Genomic DNA, 20351 nt, shown 5'->3' with positions numbered 1-20351 from the left:
CCCCATGGGGGCCCGGTTTTCCTTGGAGGTTTCTGGCTATATAATGAAACTCATATTATAGGAATTTTGCCCTTGTTGTATGACATTTTATGAGATTAAGTTGCCGCACTTTGCCCTCTGTCTGTGATGTATTGATTACACTTGATGTCATTTAGTCACTCTTTAAATGACCTCTTTTACACACTTCTCACTTTTCTTGGGCATACCCAGGCGCCTTCTCCATAGGGCTCCTTATGAGTCTTCCTTTTGGCCATAAGCACAGTTGCTCGGGCTTTTAGAGTGATTTACAGGTCGGCTTGCCCCGACTTATCACACTAAGCTCGTCCTAAACAGTGCTATTTTGGGATTGGATGGGCGGGGACCTACACGTGTTCTATTTGCTGTCTATACGATCTTGACACCCATAGGGGTCCACAGAGTCAATTAGTTCCCCTGATGAGCCCCCACACTTGTTTTACTGATTGATTATCTATTTTATTCTTGTATGTACATCTTCACTAATAAAGTTACTCTGTTTGCACCGTAATCCCAGTGAGCCTCTCATTGCAACCATTCCTGGGGGGATTTCTCTGTCCCTCCACTCCCTACCCTTTTTGTCAATGTCACTGGTACCCCCAAAAGTGTCAAAAATGTCAGTCAAGGGTCCGATCTGTCCGCCGCAATGTCGCAGTCCCGCAAAAAAAATCGCAGATCACCGCCATTACGCGTAAAAAAAAAAAACACCAAAAATTACAGAAATCTTTCCCTTAGTTAGTAAACGCAATAACTTTTGCGCAAACCAATCAAAATACGCTTATCGTGATTTTTTTTACCAAACATAGGTAGCAGAAAACAAATTGGCCAAAAATTTAAAAAAAATTTGATTTTTACATTTTTTTTGGGGGGGAATTTCATATAAAAAAATGTTAAAAATATTGTTATTTTTTCAAAATAAACGCTCTTTTTTTGTTTATAGCGCAAAAAGTAAAAAGCACACAGGTGATCAAATACCACCAAAAGAAAGCTCTGTTTGTGGGAAAAAAAGGACGTAAATTTCGTTTGGGTACGGCGTCGCACGACCGCGCAATTATCAGTTAAAGTCGCACAGCGCCGAATCGCAAAAAGTGGCCTGGACGTAAGACAGCAAACCTCACCTCCTCCACTGATGGTAACTTCCCACTCTGTAAGATCTGCCGTTCCATCGGTTCCTGGTTTCTGGTAACTTGCAGGTCATAGCGAGGGATTCCCACCTCTGTCCTCAAAACCTTCAGATCGTCCTCTTGAATCTCCTGGCCTTCCTGCTCTGATCCTTGGCGCATTCCTGCCTCGTCCTCCATACTCTTCATCTTCTCCATCTCCATCTTATTTTTCTTCTCCTGCCGTTCTTTCTCAACCTTTTCTCTTTCCAGTTTTTCATGCCTTTCCCACTCACGATCCTTGCGGTACTTCTTACCAGAGGGGGCGTGTCGCTCAGAAGGTGGCTCTTCGCCCTCCCGATGGCTGTCTTCTGCAGCAGGAGGTGGCAGAAGGATGCCTTGCACTCTGTCCCAGAAAGTGAGGATGTGTGAGATCTCCTTCTAGGAGGATTCATAGTTGCTGAATCTCTGAATCAGCTGTTTCTCGCTGTCACTGAGGGAATCGTTCTCAGGGTCCTCAGACATTGTGACATGCTGGGATGTGTCTTTATTCCTCTTCCTCTTTGTGTCCTCTGCATCATTGAGTGCAGAATCTGATCTTTGATTTAAGACTTTTTTCTCTACTCCATAGTCCGGATGATGTTCTGGCTTCACTGTCAGTGTGTTTGTAGCCTGGCAGATATATGGATTATATACACAATACATATGCAGACTGGTCTAGTACTGTATTTTCTTTACTACATGAAAGCCACATGTGTCAAAGAGTCCGAGGGATCTGCACCTGTTTGTTCCCCACTTGACTCTTCTTTCCATCTTTCTCTTCTTTTCCAGAATTTCGGCTCTTTCCTCTCTTCAACTTTTTCTTTAGTTCCTCTTCTTCTTTCTGCTTTAACATTTCCTCCTGCAGCTTTCGCTCCTGTTCCTCTCGGGCCAGACGGTCCTCCAGCTCCCTGCACCCCGAAACAGGAAGATTGAGAATTACAAAGGGTTGGTGTGGTAGAGAGGGAGAGAAAAAAGAAACAGAGGGAGAAGGATACTGAAAGAGAAAGAGAGAAAGTAATGGTTAGATAGAGAAGAAGGAAGAGACTGAAAGAGACAGAGAGGAAGAAGAAAGGGTGGGAGAGAGAGAGAGAGAGAGAGAGAGAGAGAGAAGTGGAAGAGAGAGAAGTGGAAGAGAGAGGGTGGGGAAGACAGAAAGGTTGAAAAAGGCAGAGGTAAGAATATACTGAAAGAGACTGAGAGGAAGGGTGGGGGAGAGTGGGAGAAAGAGAGAGAGAATAAGATATAGGGGGAAGACAATGAAAGAAATAGAGAGGAGGAATAAAGGGTGGGAACAAGGAAGGCAGAGATAGGTGATGGAATGGGGGGGGGGGGCTGAGACAGACAGAGAGATAGAGAGAAAGAGAGACACAAGACAGATAAAGTCTTGTAGACTCTCTTGGAGACAGATGCATAGATATAAAGAATGAAAGAGGGGAAGAAAGAAAAACAGATAGAGGGAAAGAGATACTGAAATTGAGAAAGAGAAGGAAGAAAAAGGGAGAGGGAAATAAAGAGAGAAAGAAAGAAAGAGAGGGGGAGAGAATTTGAAAGAAAGAAAGAAAGAAAGAAAGAAAGAAAGAAAGAAAGAAAGAAAGAAAGAAAGAAAGAAAGAAAGAAAGAAAGAAAGAAAGAAAGAAAGAAAGAAAGAAAGGTCAGAGGGAGAAAAAGAAGAGGATATACAAAGAGAGAGTGAAAATAAATAGAGAAGAATAAAATAATGGGGAAGAAAGAGTGATTAGGGGAGAAAGAAGAGACAGACAAAGGGAGGAGAACAACGGCATAAGTGAGAGGAGGGAAAGAGACGGTGTGGGGAAAAAGTATTCATACCCCTTGAAAATTCCACATTTTGTCATGTTACAACCAAAAACGTAAATGTAATTGGGATTTCATGTGATCAGATAGACCAACACAAAGTGGCATAGAATTGTGAAGTGGATGGAAAATGATAAATGGTTTTCACATTTTTTAAAAATAAATCCCCCCCCCCCCCGAGTCAATACTTTGTAGAACCACCTTTCGCTGCAATTACAGCTGAAAGTCTTTTTGGGGATGTCTCTATCAGCTTTGCACATCTAGAGAGTAAAGTTTTTGCCCATTCTTCTATGCAAAATACCTTAAGCTCTGTCAGATTGGATGGAGAGCGTCTGTGAACAGCAATTTTTAGGTCTTGCCACAGATTCTCAAATGGATTAAGGTCTGGACTTAGACTGGGCTATTCTAACACATGAATATGCTTTGCTCTAAACCATTCCATTGTAGTTCTGGCTGTATGTTTAGAGTTGTTGTCCGGCTGGAAGGTGAACCTCTGCCACAGTCTCAAATCTTTTGCAGCCTCTAGCAGGTTTTCTTCTAAGATTGCCCTGTATTTGGCTCCATCTATCTTCCAATCAACTCTGACCAGCTTCCCTGTCCCTGCTGAAGAAAAGCATCCCAACAACATGATGCTGCCACCACCATGTTTCGCGGTGGGGATGGTGTGTTCAGGGTGATGTGCAGTGTTCGTTTTCTGCCACACATAGTGTTTTGCTTTTGGGTCAAAAAGTTTAATTTTGGTCTCATCTGATCAGAGGACCTTTTCCCCCACATGGTTTCTCGCAAACTGCAAACGGGGACTTCTTATGGCTTTCTTTCAACAATGACTTTCTTCTTGTCACTCTTCCATAAAGGCCAGATTTGTGGAGTGCACGACTAATAGTTGTCCTGTGGACAGATTCTCCCACCTGAGATGTGAATCTCTGCACCTCCTCCAGAGTTACCATGGACCTTTTGACTACTTCTCTGATGAATGCTCTCCTTGCCCAGCCCGTCAGTTTAGGTGGACGGCCATGTCTTGGTAGGTTTTCAGTTGTGCCACACTCTTTCCATTTTCAGATCATGGATTGAACAGTGCTCTGTGAGATGATCAAAACTTGGGATTTTTTTTTTAACCTAACCCTGCTTTAAACTTCTCCACAACTTTATCCCTGACCTGTTTGGTGTGTTCTTTGGCCTTCATGACGCTGTTTGTTCACTAAGGTTCTCTAAGAAACCTCAGAGGGCTTCACAGAACAACTGTATTTATACTGAGATTAACTTACATGCAGATGGACTCGATTTATTAATTAGGTGACTTCTGAAGGCAATTGGTTTCACTAGTTTTCAGATATTTATTTGTAATATTTATTTGTAAAAAAAATTTGAAAACCATTGATCATTCTCCTTCTACTTCACAATTATGTGCCACTTTGTGTGGGTCTCACATAAAATCCCAATAAAATACATTTACGTTTTTGGTTGTAACATGACAAAATGTGGAAAATTTCAAGGGGCATGAATACTTTTTCAAGGCACTGTAGACTGAGAATATTCCTATAAGATGGAAAATTTGGATGATTGGGCTTCACTCACACAGGGCGTACATCACCGTACCCCCATGAGGGCCAGTGTTTACCAGCATGGGGATGCCCGGGTTTTCTGTGCATCCCCATGTAGGCAGTCTCATTGATGTCAGTTGCATGGGCGCAGGAGTACAGTTATGCATTCCCCATGTGAACGAGGCCAAAGACAGAAGCAATAAACAAGGACAAGACCTTTTCTTGCGTTCACGCACTGCTTGCAGACGCAGTCCATCAATGCGCTCTCACTCTTCAGCTGGTAAGCGATCATATTCCTCTTCGTCCATGTCCTCCATGATGGCTTTCTGCTCAGCCTGAGCACGCAGCTTTTCCTGTTCTGTTTACAAACAGCCAACAAATAAGTCAATTCAGTCTCAGAAAAATAAGGACATTGTATTACAGGGAAGTTTAGAGGAAAAATAGTTTCCTAGGCCGGGAAGGTAAAGCAGAGATTCCCACTTTATTTAATGACAATTAAATCATATGCTGCTGCACCCCAGACAGAGTGACGTCTAATGGGGCCGCCATGTGTCTCCTTTGCATCTGGGTGCCTCTTACCTTCCTTTTCTCTCTGTGCTCTCTCACAAGCCTTCATGCTGCTGTAATCCTGCTTCAGATTGATGAGATATATATGCTTGCGATTGTTCAAAGCCTTCAGTATAATGTGTAGAGCTGCAGGTGGGTTACGGGCATACAGGGTATCCAGGCCATCAAAGACCACACCACGGGAACAGTCATTCAACTGTGCAAACTAGGGGAAAGATTTATGTTCTTTTTATTTATTTACTTTTTTTTTATTAGTAATGAAGGCGATCTGTGATTTTTAGCGGGACTGCGACATTGCGGCAGACAGATCGGACACCGGACCGACATTTTTGACACTTTTGGGGGGACCAGTGATATTACTACAGTAATCAGGTGCTAAAAATATGCATTGTTACTGTAATAATGACACTGACAGGGAAGGGGTTAACCCATGGGCGATCAAAGGGTTAATTGTGAGCCTAGGGGAGTGTTTTCTAACTGTATGGGGGAGGGACTTGGGAAATGAACACAGACCTGTGATCCTTTAAAGGAGGATCACAGGCTCTCTGTGATTATTTGAGAGAGAACAACGGTTTGCTGTGTTTACAACAGCTGACCGTCGTTCTCTCTCAGCGGGGAGCGATCGCGGGTGCCTTCCCTGCTGCCTAGTGGGGGCGGGTGCGCACCACAAGCGGCGCGCGCTTGCCCCCAGAAGCGCCAGGTACAGCAATTCGTGCAGCTGAGCAAGCCTGCCACAGCGGTTGGCAAGTGGTTAAAGTCCTGCACAATTTTCTGATTTATATTAGGTAAGCAATGGTACCTCCGAAGGGTATGAATTTCATAATGCTCTACCCCCACACATAACATTTTGGTTTAGTAAATCTAATGGTGTAATGGTCTCTCTCCATTGTGACAGTACAACCCCCACAACTAGGCTGAGCCCCCCAAAAAAGTTTAATTCAGTCATAATCAAACAAACCAATTTCTTGTATTTATTGTCTTTAATGAAATATGTAAGCACAGAAATATTAGAGATAGGTTGATGAGTTTATGGTTGACTGTGTATTTTTTTTGGAGGTTCACTTAACTAATAATTAATTTCTGGCCTCATTAGGGCCCCATTCACATCTGTATGATGAGCCACTTTTTTGGGCATTTGTTTGCTGGTTTGTCGACCGACAGCATAAGGCAGCCTATTTACTTGAATGAGCTGCCCTACATGCAACAAATGTGTCAAAGTGCCTTCTGCACTTTTTTTCTCCCCATTGGGAAACATAAGACAGAGGGAGCGCTACGGTACCCCTCAGAACACAGCTATAGCTCGAGGATATTATAATTTTTAAATATAACTAATGGAAATGATTTGTTTTTATTTTTTGGATAGAGTGGGGATGGATTAGAACTCTTGTCAATTTTTATTGCTACCTCTCCACGCATTAGGCAGATTCACCCTCTCTATTTGTCCTGTTTACTGTTATCATCAAAAGTAAAAGTAAAGAAAAATTATTGTTTTTACCAGAACAGTAAGAGGGGAGATCTTCCAATGGGAACACTAGGTCTAGGGACAATCAGGGATTCCCTCCTTTGCGCAGTGATTTCCTCTAACTCCTTGTTGTGGCTATGGGACAGGAAGTGAAGGAAAATCTCCCTAATGAGACACATATGGCAAAAAAGAGGAAAAATTAAAGGGGTTATAACTCTCCGTTACTCTAACCAAAGTGAAAAATAAAGTTTTGCCTTCAGTTCTATTTTCAGCCTCATTCACACCTTTTTGCGTTCTGGGAATGCACATTTCCAAGGGTGAGGGCTGCTCTCCAGGATTTAGACTGGGAGGGAATATTGGCATCGATGAGCACAGAACAGAAATGGGAAATTTTCAAAAAGACTTTATGCAAACCCACTGTAAAGTATATTCCCATGGGTAATAAGTTTAAAAGGCTAAAAATAAAACCTATGTAGCTCACGGCCAAAGTTAAAAAAGCTATAGATAAAAAGAAAAGAGCTTTTAAAAAATATAAAAATGAGGGAACACTATCATTGTTTAATTGTTACAAACAATATTACAGAATACGTAAAAAGAAAATCAAGGATGCAAAAATTCAAAATGTAAAAAGGTTAGGTCTGAGCATGTAAGCCCTTTACAAAATAATCAGGAGTGGGTGACTGGGGACAAAGAGAAGGCAAATTTATTAAATACTTTCTTCAGCTCTATATATACAAAGGAGCATGGGGGAGCTCATGTCTATAATTGGGATGGTTTTGACACAGCCCCAAATGATCCACAATGGCTCAAAAGTGATATGGTCCAGAAATATTTAGACAGAATAAGGGTGGATAAAGTACCTGGACCAGATGGCATCCACCCACGCATCCTAAAAGAATTGAGCGCTGTCATTTCAAAGCCTTTGTTTCTAATTTTTAGGGACTCGTTAAGCACTGCAATAGTACCACTGGGTTGGCGTAGGATCAAAGTCTTTGCCAAGTAACTATAGACCTGTTAGTTTAACTTCTATAGGAGAGTTTAATAAAAGACCACATAGATGAAGTCTTGCTGGAAAAAAATATTTTAAGCAACAGACAGCATGGATTCATAAAAGACAGAAGTTGTCAAACAAACCTGATTTCTTTTTATGAGGAGGTAAGTAAAACCTTGGGCAGAGGGGTGGCTGTGGACGTAGTATACTTGGAATTTGCAAAAGCATTTGACACAGTTCCCCACACACGGCTAATGTGTAAGGTAAAGTCTACAGGCTTGGAAAGATCGGTTTGTAATTGGATAGAAAATTGGCTAAAAGATAGAATTCAGTGAGTGGTAGTTAATACATCTTACTCTGAAGTGTCTAAGATTATCAGTGGTGTACCCCAAGGTTCAGTGTTGGGACCCTTACTTTTTAATAAATAATATAGGGTCTGGGATTAAAAGTACCATTTCAGTCTATGCAGATGACACCAAGCTTTGCAGTGTAATAACTTCCTTACAGGATGTTTCCAACTTACAAGCTGATCTCAATGCACTGTTTCATTGGGCACCTATGTGGCAAATGAGGTTTAATGTTGATAAATGTAAAGTTATGCACTTTGGGGCTAAGAATATGCATGCATCATACATACCAGGTGGAGTAGAACTGGGGGAATCCATAGCGGAGAAGGATCTGGGTGTTCTGGTAGATCAAAAGCTTAATAATAGCATGCAATGCCAAGCTGCTGTTTCCAAAGCAAGCAACTTCCTTTCTTCTATTAACAGAGGGGCATGGACTCCAGAGAGCGAGATATCATTTTGCCCCTGTACAAATCATTAGTAAGACCTCATCTGGAATATGCAGTTCAGTTTTGGGTTCCAATTATTTAAAAGGATATCGGGGAACTGGCAGGGCCGATGCTTCCACTAGGCAAACTAGGCAGCTGCCTAGGGCGCATTGCCACCTAGGGGCGCAACCACGAGTCAACACTCACGCTCCATCATGAATGATCCTTGTGAGCTGAGGAAAGGGGCGGCAGTGGGGGAGGAAGAAGGGACAGAGGAAGATGCCAGGTGTCTGGGGAGTGGCAGAACTACCAGGCCATGGCTTTCCACCATTGTTGGGGGAGCCCCAAGGGGCAGGAAAGGAGCCCACCGGAGTGCTAGCTGCATAATCATCCTCTTCGTCTGCAGCTGAGGGGCCTAATCCCTGGGCGGGAAGTGACTCTGTAATCTGAGCTGGTGGGCAGCCGTTCCTTTCCCTGGGTTGGTATTAAGCAGGGAGTGGAGGAGAGCTGAACCTGAGCCAGAGCTCGGCACTGGAGGGCGGCACCTTTACTGGAGCAGAAGCGACGAGGCAACGGAATGGTCTGAAGATGTTGGTGATGAAGGAGGTGCGGAGCTCTCTGACTGCTGCTTCTCCCTCTACCTGGAGCCGGTTGGAGCTGTGGTGAGCACTGTGGTCCAGGAGAGGAGCATCCTGGGAGAAGGAATAAGCAGGATCATGGTGAAGGAGGGCAGAGTGCAGGCCACTCTCTTCATACTGCCCAGTAAGTGTCCCCAGAACAGGGAAATAGGGTCCCTGGGTGTGACATGGAGTATCCCCGGTGTGAAAGAGAATTGCGGTCACCAGGTATGCCATGGGGAATCTGAGTCACCAGGTGTGACATGGGGGAGAGGGGTCACAAGTGTAACAGGGGTTTGGGGTCACCAGGTGTGCCATGAGGAATTGGAAACCCTGGGTGTGCCATGGGGGATTGAGGTCCCCAGGTGTGACATGGAGGAACATCAGGGTCCCCAGGTGTGACATGGAGGAACATCAAGGTCCCCAGGTGTGACATGGAAAAACATCAGGGTCTCCGGGTATGACATGGAGGAACATCAGGGACCCCTGATGTGACATAGAGGAACATTGGGATCACTGGGTATGACAGCATTACATGGAGGAACCATCAGATCCGGGTCACTGGATATGACATAGAGCCGTTTTTAACCCCTTCCCTTTTTATTTATTTTTTTGGGGGGGCGCAAGTAGCTGATCTTGCCTAGGGCGTAAAATAGTCTAGCACCGGCCCTGGGAACTGGAGAAAGTGCAGAGAAGGGCAACCAAACTGATAAGAGGCATGGAGGAGCTCAGCTATGAAAAAAGATGAGAGGAACTGAATTTATTCTCTCTTGAGAAGAGGAGATTAGGGGGGGGGGGGATATGATCAACATATATAAATACATAAGGAGTCCATATAGTGAACTTGGTGTTGAGTTGTTCACTTTAAGGTCAACACAGAGGACAAGGGGGCACTCTTTACGTCTAGAGGAAAACAGATTTCATCTCCAAATACGGAAGGGTTTCTTCACCGTAAGAGCTGTGAAAATGTGGAATAGACTCCCTCCAGAGGTGGTTCTGACTAGCTCACTAGATTGCCTTAAAAAAAAAAAGTCTATATTCTTTCCTGGGTGTACTTAATATACAGTAAGTGGGTACTAAAATTTTTTTTTTAGGTAAAGATGATCCAGGGAATATCCGATTGCCTCTCAGGGGATCAGGAAGGAATTGTTTTCCCCTGCTGTAGCAAATTGGATCATGCTTTGCTGGGTTTTTTCGCCTTCCTCTGGATCAACTCTAGGATTGTGTATATGGGATTGTATGGTTGGGTTTTCAATACTGGTTTTTTTTGTTTTGTTTTTTTTGTTGGTTGATCCAGATGGTGTCTTTCTTCAACCTGACTAACTATGTATGTAACAGACACATGCAAAAAATGCACCAAAACATAATGTGGCTGTGGTGCCATTATTTTTTTTAATGCACCCCAAACGTGGCTAAGAGACATGCATTTTGTTGTGTGACAAAAAGCGGCCAACAAACACGCAAAAACGTGCAAAGCTCACTCCAGCTCAACCTGTGCAGGTGTGTGTGTGTGTCAGTGACGTGATAATTTCCCATAACCCTGAATGTTGTGATCTGTGAGCTGCACGTCCAAGAGTCTTTTAAAAGTAGCCATACTCCCCGCAGCTACCACCAATGGTGGAAGAGAGTTCCACATTCTCACCGCCCTTGCAGTGAAGAACCCCTTACGCAGCTTAAGGTTAAACCGCCTCTCCTCTAAGCTCATTGTGTGGCCACGTGTCCCCTTGCACTCCTTGAGATAAAATCATTTTTTTCCTATACTGGGATCACCATTGGGATCTAGTTTAATTTATATTAAAAAAACAAATAGAAAATCTCCATATACACAATTGTTTATGCACAGTTAATCCAGAGGAAAGCAAAAAAAAAAAACCCAATAAAGCATAATCCAAATTGCTCCAGTGGGGGAAAAAATTCCTTCCTGATCCTCCAGCAGGCAATCGGATGGATCAACTACCCCTGGCGTTATTACCTACAAATATTAATATCCAGTTATATTTTGTGCATTTATGAATTCATCCAACTCTTTTTTAAATCAATCTACTGAGCTGGCCAGAACTAGTTCTAGAGGGAGTCCATGAAAAAAAAAAGAAAAAATGTAATACATTGTAGTTTATCAAACCTTAGATGTTGTGGCTTCATTCGTTTTCTTTATTCTTTCAGATAATTTTACCTTAAGGGCTCTTTCAGATTTGCTGTGTCTCGTGGAGCCCTCTGGAGAGTAATCCCCATTTGTATTACTTTTCAGAGGGCATTTCTAAGGCCGCATGGAGGCTTTATAATGCCTCTTCAACACATGATTTAACTCTGTAATGCTGCACTACTGTACCGTAATTGCATGCACTGCAAGCGGTTGTAGCATAGCCCCATTAACCCAGTCTCTGCCTGTCAAACTCTGCACCGATTTAAAAATCTGTACAAAACAGGTGCCTATTTTTATTACCCATCCCCCCCCCCCCCCCCCCCGTTTTAAAGAACACTTAGTTTCATCTTACAATTCTGTAAACAACACACTTCCTTTCAATGGGTGGCTATGCTCGCTCCTCCACTTTATCAATGGAGGGAACCATAATTGCTTTTGAGGTTGGACTTCAAACATGTCAGTCTTTTCCATGTTGATTACATGGGGGGATGAGGGGATAAGTAGTTTACAGAAGGACGTTAACACTTCCATTTCAGCTCCCAAGAAGTGACAAGGAAATTCCATTTCCAGCAAAATAAGTGTAGCACTGCCCCCTTGAGGACTGCTGGATATTACAATTTCTGGTTCCCCTGGGTTACCGCTAGCAACTGCAGCATGCACACATCAACTCTTTTCTTCCTGGTTCAGTCACTAAACAGTCTAGGGGTTGTAGTTGTTTTTGTGTTTTTATTTTAAATAGGGATAGGAGAAAGGAAGAGTGGGATACTCCAGAATTGAACTATTCACAAAAGATGAGGACTCCTGTTTGTAGATACAGCCAGGCTGCTGGTTCACCTTGCCACTAGATGAACTTTAGGATTTAGACTTGGTTGAGTAACTATCTTCAGGGTATTCGCCTAGCAACCCCTTTCACTCCACCAGCTGATACCCGTCCTCTGACTATGCTACTTTGGGGTGACCCCCTCTCAGGTCAGGCCCCTAGACACAATCCCCTGTACTCACGATACTGTTTTTCCAGGGTCTCCAGTGTCTCAACCCCTCCAGTCAGTTCTCCTGGAACTCTGGGTTCAGCTCCTTCCTTCTGGTCCACCAAGCCGACCGCCTGCGACCACACACCAACAGCTACAGAAGAGGAGGCAGCCACCACCTTCCTTCCGGGACAATGCTCACCAGCCAAAGACCCTGAGCACATGTGCTCCTGGCTTTTATACCACATCCCAGAATGCACAGAGACAACCAGTTTGTGGCAATCACTAAGGCTGTATCAAAACCTGTGTACCCATTGGCCTGGTTTCCTCCATTGTCCAATATACCTCCCTATTGGACCAGTGGGAAACACTCCCTAGACCAGATGAATCACACACTGAGCACCATCAGCACACCTAACTCAGAGATCCTGCTCTCTGTTAAGCAGAAAGCAATATAGAATTTGCCTGCTACTCCTCTGACAGAGCAGACAGAGCAAAAAACAATACTCGCTCTCTAGCACCTACCTAGGAGGGTGCTACACTGGTATTTTCTGTACTTGCAAAAAATATTCTTAGCCTAGAAAAAGAAAACAAATGCAGCCACCACATCTCAGAACTGATAAGCTGCAATTTATGAACTTTTTTTGTGGATTTAGTTATCCTTTGTATAAAATGTTGCTGCAACTGCTTAAGCACTGGCAATAATAGGTGATTGCAACCCTTGTCACTGTAAACCTTGCAGCTCAGCTTCAGTATTCATGTAAATGCAATCATACTGAATATTATTGTATGTATTAACTACATTTTTTTTGTTGAAATATATAGACAAGGAAAGTTTGATATACAAGATGATTTGTAAAGCAATGTACATACTCTTGTGATCCCACCATTCCTGCTATACTGCATACCTAAAATAATTTGTCGGCTGTTTTTAGATCTTGCATGGTTACATGCACTGTGCCACTCTCCCATCTCCTGCCCGAGTTTGGATTGCTCTCTCTGGTCTATCAGTGTGCAGTGCCAGTTTTCCCCCCTATTGATGACTTTTACATGTACATCAAGAGCTTTTATTAAAATATTCTTTTATGTCTGTTTTGGCGTTTGAAAAATGTTTAACCGCTTACCGCCCGCCCGCCGTCATATGACGGCGGAGCGGAGCGACCATTATCCTGGGCCGCCGTCATATGACGGCGGCACTTTAAGCAGGGCAGGCGCGCGATCCCCGGGACACCCCCCGTCACTGGCAGGGGGGAAACAGCCAATGGGCGTGGCTGTTTCCCACGTGATCGGCTGTGTTCCAATGACACAGCCGATCACAATGGAGGCGCTCGGGAGATGACCGCGCATGTGCGATCGGGAGCGCGCAGCGCGGTCATGTCGGTGGCACTGTGTTCCGTAGGAACACAGCTGTCACCGGCAGTAGTAAACAGTCACTGACAGTGACTGTTTACTATGTGATCGGCTGTGAATCCATTCACAGCCGATCACAAAATGTAAATACAGAGCAGTAACTGACTGTTACTAGCTCTTCTCTCCTCACATAGTTTCCAGTATGAGGAGAGCAGAGCTAGAAACAGTGAGGTACTGCTCTGTACACCTTGTCACAATGTAAAAGCACAGAAATAAATGTCCCCACACAGTCCTTAGCCCCCCCCCAATGTCACCTGTCACCCAACAGTCACCTCATCAGTGCCCAGAAATTGACACCCATAACGTTCACATGTAAACGCAGCGATCGCGGGCAGAATCACAGCGATTCTGCCCGCGATACGGAAATCATTGCAAATCGCGGGACGCCTGTGCGTTGCCCGTGATTTGCAATAGCACCCCAAACGCTGTGCGATGTTGCCGCCATTTCCGCCTGCCGAATCGCGGTAACATCACGCAAACAACGCATGACGCCCAAAAAAGATACAAGAGTTTCTTTGAGGCGTCATGCGTTGTTTGCGCGATGTTACCGCGATTCGGCAGGCGGAAATCACAGCAACATCGCACAGCGTTTGGGGTGCTATTGCAAATCACGGGCAAAGCACAGGCGTCCCGCAATTTGCAATGATTTCTGGATCACGGGCAGAATCGCAGTGATCCTGCCCGCGATCGCTACGCTCACATGTGGACATAGCCTAAAGTTCACCGGTCACCAGAGAGTACCGCCGTGCACCATCGCCCGTCACCTGTCACCCATCAGTGACCATCGCCCGTCACCTGTCACCCCATCAATCACCGTCACCTGTCACCCCATCAGTCATCGTCATCTGTCACCCTATCAATCATCGTCACTTGACACCCCATCAGTGATCGTCACTTGTCACCCCATCAATCATCGTCACATGTCACCCCGTCAGTGATTGTCATCTGTCACCCCATCAATCATCGTCACTTGTCACCTCATCAATCATCGTCACCTGTCACCTCATCAATCATCGTCACCTGTCACCTCATCAGTCATCGTCACCTGTCACTCCATCAGTCATCGTCACCTGTCACCCCATCAGTCATTGTCACCTGTCACCCCATCAGTCATTGTCACCTGTCACCCCGTCAGTCATCGTCACCTGTTTGCTATATACATGCAATCACTTACTGACCGCCAAACGACTATATGCGTCGGCCATTAAAAGCTAAATACTGGGGTTATGGCAGCAGATAGCCCCCATAACCCCGGTATTTTTTGAAACGGCGGGCGGTTGGCTTTCAGATAAGGGTGGTCCCAGTGGCGGATTCGCCACGGAATTACCCTTACGGTGCAGGGGAAGAGGTGCCCCCCCCCTCCTGCCACGTCCCAGACGTTTTCCCAGCTTACCGGACCCGCCGGCAGCGGGGAAAACTATCCGGTCCCGGATCCTCAGAGACAGGAAGTCGAGTGAGGGCAAGATGACCCTCACTCGACTCTATGGTCTTGGAGGACCGGAGCTACGTCAAAAGATGTTGCCTAGCAACTGGTTTAAAGGGCCGCTTTTTTTTTTGCTTTTTTTTTTCCTCTTTCAACAATTTTTTTTTTTTTTTTCTTTTTTAGTGTAGTTGTGAGGTGTGAGGTCTTTTTGACCCCAGATCTCACAATAAAGAGGACCTGTCATGCCTATTTCTATTACAAGGGATGTTTACATTCCTTGTAATAGGAATAAAAATGATCAAAACATTTTTTTTTTTAAACTGTGTAAAAATAAAAAAATAATAAATAAAATAAATGGGGAAAAAAAAAATTAAAGCGCCCTGTCCTCGTTAGCTCGCACGCAGAAGCAAACGCATACGCAAGTCCCACCCACATATGTAAACGGTGTTCAAACCATACATGTGAGGTATTGCCGTGATCGTTAGAGCGAGAGCAATAATTTGAGCCCTAGACCTCCTCTGTAACTCTAAGCTAGTAACCTGCAGAAATTTTTAAAATGTTGCCTATGGGGATTTTTAAGTACCAATGTTTGGCACCATTCTGTGAGCATGCGCAATTTTGAAGCATGACATGTTGGGTATCTAATTACTCGGCGTAACATTATCTTTCACATTATGGAAAAAAATTGTGCTAAATTTACTGTTTTCTTATTTTTTAGTTCAAAAAAGTGAATTTTTTTCAAAAAAATCGCATTTGGAAGACTGCTGCGCAAATATGGTGTGATAAAAAATATTGCAACAATCTCCATTTTATTCTCTAGGGTCTCTGCTAAAAAAAATATATATAATGTTTGGGGGTTCCAAGTAGTTTTCTAGCAAAAAAAATGATTTTAGCTTGTAAACACCAAGTGTCAAAAATAGGCCCAGTCTTAAAGTGGATAAATGGACAACTTTGTGTAAAGCGCTACTTGGATGTTAGGCCTATGTATGTGGCCAGGCTGGAAAAAGTGTTACATATGTGGTATCGCCATACTCAGGAGGAATAGCAGAATGTATTTTGGGGTGCAATTTTTGCTATGTACATGCTATGTGTTAGAAATATTGCATAAATGGACAGCTTTGTGTAAAAAAAAATAGTTTTCATTTTCTTTCCACATTTTCCAAAAACTTGTGGAAAAAATGACATATTCAAAAGACTCATTATGCCTCAAAAATTATACGTTGGGCTGTTTGCTTTCCAAAATGGGGTCATTTTATGGGGGTTTCCATTGTCCTGGTGCTCCAGGGCCTTCAAAAGTGTGATAGGTTGTCAGGAAATTATATGTGTGATTTGTGCTCCTAGAATGCCGGACGCTGCTACTTGAAAGTTAGGCCTCTGTATGTGGCCAGGCTGTAAAAAAGTCTCACACATGGTACTCAGGAGGAGTAGTAGAATGTGTTTTGGGGTGTAGTTGCAAGTATACATGTGCTGTGTGAGAGAAATAACCTGTTAATACGGCAATTTGTAAAAAAAAAAAATAAAAAATAAAAAAATCTTCATTTTGCAAAGCATTGTGGGAAAAAAATACAACTTCAAAAAACTCACCATGCCCCTTATTAAATACCTTGGAATGTCTACTTTCCAAACAGGGGTCATTTGGGGGGTATTTGTACTTTCCTGACTTTTTAGTGTCTCAAGAAATGAGATAGGCCTTCAGTACATCAGGTGTGAGCAAGTGTGATCATTTTTCAATGATTCGCACCATAGCTTGTGGACTCTATAACTTTCAAAAAGACCAAATAATATACACTTACTTGGGTTATTTTTACCAAAGATAAGTAGCAGTATAAATTTTGGCCAAAATTTGTGAAGAAAAATGACTAATTTGCAAAATTTTATGACAGAAACAAAGAAAAATGTGTTTTTTCACGATATTTTCAGTCTTTTTTTATTTATAGCACAAAAAATAAAAAACCCAGTATTGATCAAATACCATCAAAAGAAAGCTCTATTTGTGTGAAAAAAAGGACACAATTTTTGTATGGGTACAGTGTTGCATGACTGAGTAATTCTCAGTCAAAGTGTGAGAGCGCTGAAAGCTGAAAATCGGTCTGGGCAGGAAGGGGGTGAAAGTGCACTGTAGGCAAGTGGTTAAGGTGTCTTGTTAGTTTTTTCCATACTTGATGATGAGATTTCATATGTAGTAGGGTCGTTTTTGCAGGATCATCAGTAAAGTTATTTTGTGCACCTTAACCGCTTGCCGACCGCCGCAAGTACATATACTGTGGCGGTCAGCCCCTCACAGGCAGAGTGACTTATCGGTACGTCACTAGCCTGTGAGGCTCCGGGGAGCGAGCGCGCGCCGCCGCGTTCCCGCGCGGTCACGGACCCCCCCGCGCGTGTGACTGGCAGACCCGATGTCCGCCGGTCACTCTGTGATCGTCGGGGGAGAGGGAGAAAGGCAGGCAGCTTGTGTAAACAAGCTTAGCGCACACATGCAAAAGAAATTACTATTAAATATGGAGACAATCCATAAATAAAAATGGGGATTTAGTCCCCTCATATGGCCATATCGTGCTCAAGCCCACCACTGCGTCAAAGTACCCCATTATCAGTGGGTCCTACACTATCCATAAAAAAGGGGTGAGTCCAGCCTCTCTAACCCTTGGAGACAACACTCCTTGCTGGTATAGATGTGCTGATCTGATAATGGGGTACTTTGACGCAGTGGTGTGCTTGAGCACGATATGGCCATATGGTGGGACTAAATCCCCATTTTTATTTATGGATTGTCTCCATATTTAATAGTCATTTCTTTTGCATGTGTGCGCTATTCTTTTTTAATATACATGTTGCTTGGTCCATAGCTGCACCGGCTTTAGATATACATGTTCAGGGTTTGCTCCCCCATTTTTTTCTTGTTTATTATGTATTCGGTCTGACCAGACTTCTGGGGTTGAGCATCCCATCCCCCACACACACCTGTACTCTATCAGAGTCCACTATCAAGTAGATATAGGAGGAGTCCTTTGTAGTGCATTAGCACATCTCTCCCAGCAAGGAGTGTTATCTCCAAGGGTAAGAGAGGCTGGATTCACCCCTTTTTTATGGATAGTGTAGGACCCACTGATAATGGGGTACTTTGACGCAGTGGTGGGCTTGAGCACGATATGGCCATATGGTGGGACTAAATCCCCATTTTTATTTATGGATTGTCTCCATATTTAATAGTCATTTCTTTTGCATGTGTGCGCTATTCTTTTTTAATATACATGTTGCCTGGTCCATAGCTGCACCGGCTTTAGATATACATGTTCAGGGTTTGCTCCCCCAATTTTTTCTTGTTTATTGTGTAAACAAGCTGCCTGTCATTCTCCCCTGTGTAGAAACACTGATCATACGGTTCTACTATGTAGGACCGTTGATCAGTGTTCCTACAGCTCAAGCCACAGCCAATCACAGTTAGAATCACGCCCCTAGGGACACACACAGCCCCTCCCTCTCAAATAAAGTTAACCCCTTCACTGCCAGTGTAATTTTACAGTAACAGTGCATATATATAGCACTGATTACTGTAGTAATGTCACTGGTAACCCCAAAAGTGTCAAAAATGTTAGTCAAGGGTCCGATCTGTCCGCCCCAATGTAGCAGTACCGCAAAAAAAAAATCGCAGATCGCCGCCATTACGCGTTAAAAAAAAAACAACAAAAATGACAAAAATCTTTCCCTTTGTTAGTAAACGCGATAACTTTTGCGCAAACCAATCAAAATACGCTTTTTGCGATTTTTTTTACCAAACATATGTAGCATAAAACAAATTGGCCGAAAATGTTAAAAAATTTTGATTTGTACATTTTTTTGGGGGGAATTTCATATAAAAAAATGTGAAAAATATTGTTATTTTTGCAAAATTGTCACTCTTTTTTTGTTTATAGCGCATGATCAAAAAAAATCGCACAGGTGATCAAATACCACCAAAAGAAAGCTCTGTTTGTGGGAAAAAAGGACGTCAAATTCGTTTAGGTACAGCGTCGCACGACCGCGCAATTGTCCGTTAAAGTCACGCAGTGCCGAATCGCAAAATACCCCCCCCCCCCCTGGTCTTTTAGCAGCCAAATCCTCCGGGGCTTAAGTGGTTAAAGTGTATGCAAATCCTAAAAATGAACTTCTTTTATTTGCACACATGTTTTGTTATATCTGTTTGAGAAATTCAAATAAAAAATAAAATAAAATCTCTTGATCCTGCCACAAATCCAATGAGCTAAAATCTTCTCCACTGCACTGTTCCCAGATTTCTCTGTATCCTACATAACACTGTGGGGTGACTTAAGGAATAAGAAAATCCGCGCTTGTGGACGAGGAATAGGGCTGCGGCCTACCTCAAAATATGGCCCGAAGGCTATATCAAAATATATGGGTAAAGTGAGGTAAAGTTGCGCTGCCTAATTTAAAGTTTAAATTAGGCAGCGCCACTTTACCTCACTTTACCCATATACTGTGGGGTGACTGTCCATGTGTGTCTCTCCTCCGCCCTGGACCTCTCCTATACACATTCACCTCCTTCTCTGGCCACACAGCTCCATACAACACACCCGGTCTCCTCCATCCTGCACTCCCGGCTCTCCCGCTCAGCCCTTCCCCCATACACTCCTAACCTCCTCACCTGTGCTGTCCCCGGGGGGTCCTCATCCCCTCAGCGGGCCGTTCTCCCTCCTCTGATCTCAGCTACTATCAGAATGTCACAATGATTATTCAGAGAAACAAAACTGCTCTGTATAAAGCCAGCTGAGCTAATTGGGAAGAGAGACATCTTCAGGCTATGGGCAGAACTGTAGCTACAGAGGACTGAACATAGCGCCTTCTTGAGGCGATTTTAAAAAATAACCACTAAAATCACCAAAGTACTAGTTATTGATGTGTAAAATCTATAAATTGGTGTAAAATTTATTTGGGTACATTGTTTTATGACAGAGAAATGGTAAGGCAAAGTGCCAGGGCACTGAATCTGAGCAGTGGCCACTGGTGTGAGATGGCAGTTGGTGTGAGGTGGAAGGTGGTGTGAGGTGAAACCGGTTCCAGCAGCTTTAAACGCACAGCAGCTCTGGCGGCCATCTTTAGCTGAGGAGAAAGCGACACAGAAGCATCTCTGAAGTGACACTCCTGCGAATACCTATTATTCCTAATATATACTGCTATTCTTATTATATATTATTGCTGTATATCATTATTATTACTGATATTATCTATTATTAGCTGATTTTTTTCAGGTAAATCAGCATCTGATACCATCAATATGCCTCGCTACTCACGACGAAACCCTCGCAGAATGCCATCACGCGAGCAGGACCCAGCAGGTAAGTTGATTGTACCATAATGAGAAATGTTTTAAACCCCTGTTTGTCTTTTATTACCATTTTCAGGTTGTTTATGTGGAGTTGATAGGTTTAAAGAGAAACTCTTGGATGCCCCCCATACCTCTTTGATCAGTAAACCTATAAACCTGTATAAA

At 43.5% G+C, this 20351-nt stretch overlaps 1 protein-coding gene across 1 annotated transcript; it reads right to left on the bottom strand.

Moving 5' to 3' along the window:
* Nucleotides 1-1599: 1599 nt before the first annotated feature.
* Nucleotides 1600-19954, bottom strand: LOC309548070 (hydrocephalus-inducing protein-like; the record flags this gene model as incomplete). Its single annotated transcript, XM_082248039.1, has 5 exons — nucleotides 1600-1787; nucleotides 1897-2065; nucleotides 4727-4868; nucleotides 5090-5282; nucleotides 19937-19954. 3 exons carry the CDS (start codon nucleotides 19952-19954, stop codon nucleotides 4777-4779), a joined length of 303 nt encoding a protein of 100 aa, XP_082104165.1. The 3' UTR covers nucleotides 1600-1787; nucleotides 1897-2065; nucleotides 4727-4776.
* Between the last annotated feature and the right edge of the window lie 397 nt (nucleotides 19955-20351).

This window comes from Pelophylax lessonae (genome assembly GCF_965119305.1).
Source record: "Pelophylax lessonae genome assembly, chromosome: 2".
Classification (NCBI taxonomy): Eukaryota; Metazoa; Chordata; class Amphibia; order Anura; family Ranidae; genus Pelophylax; species Pelophylax lessonae.
This window is presented reverse-complemented; position numbering and strand designations above follow the sequence as displayed.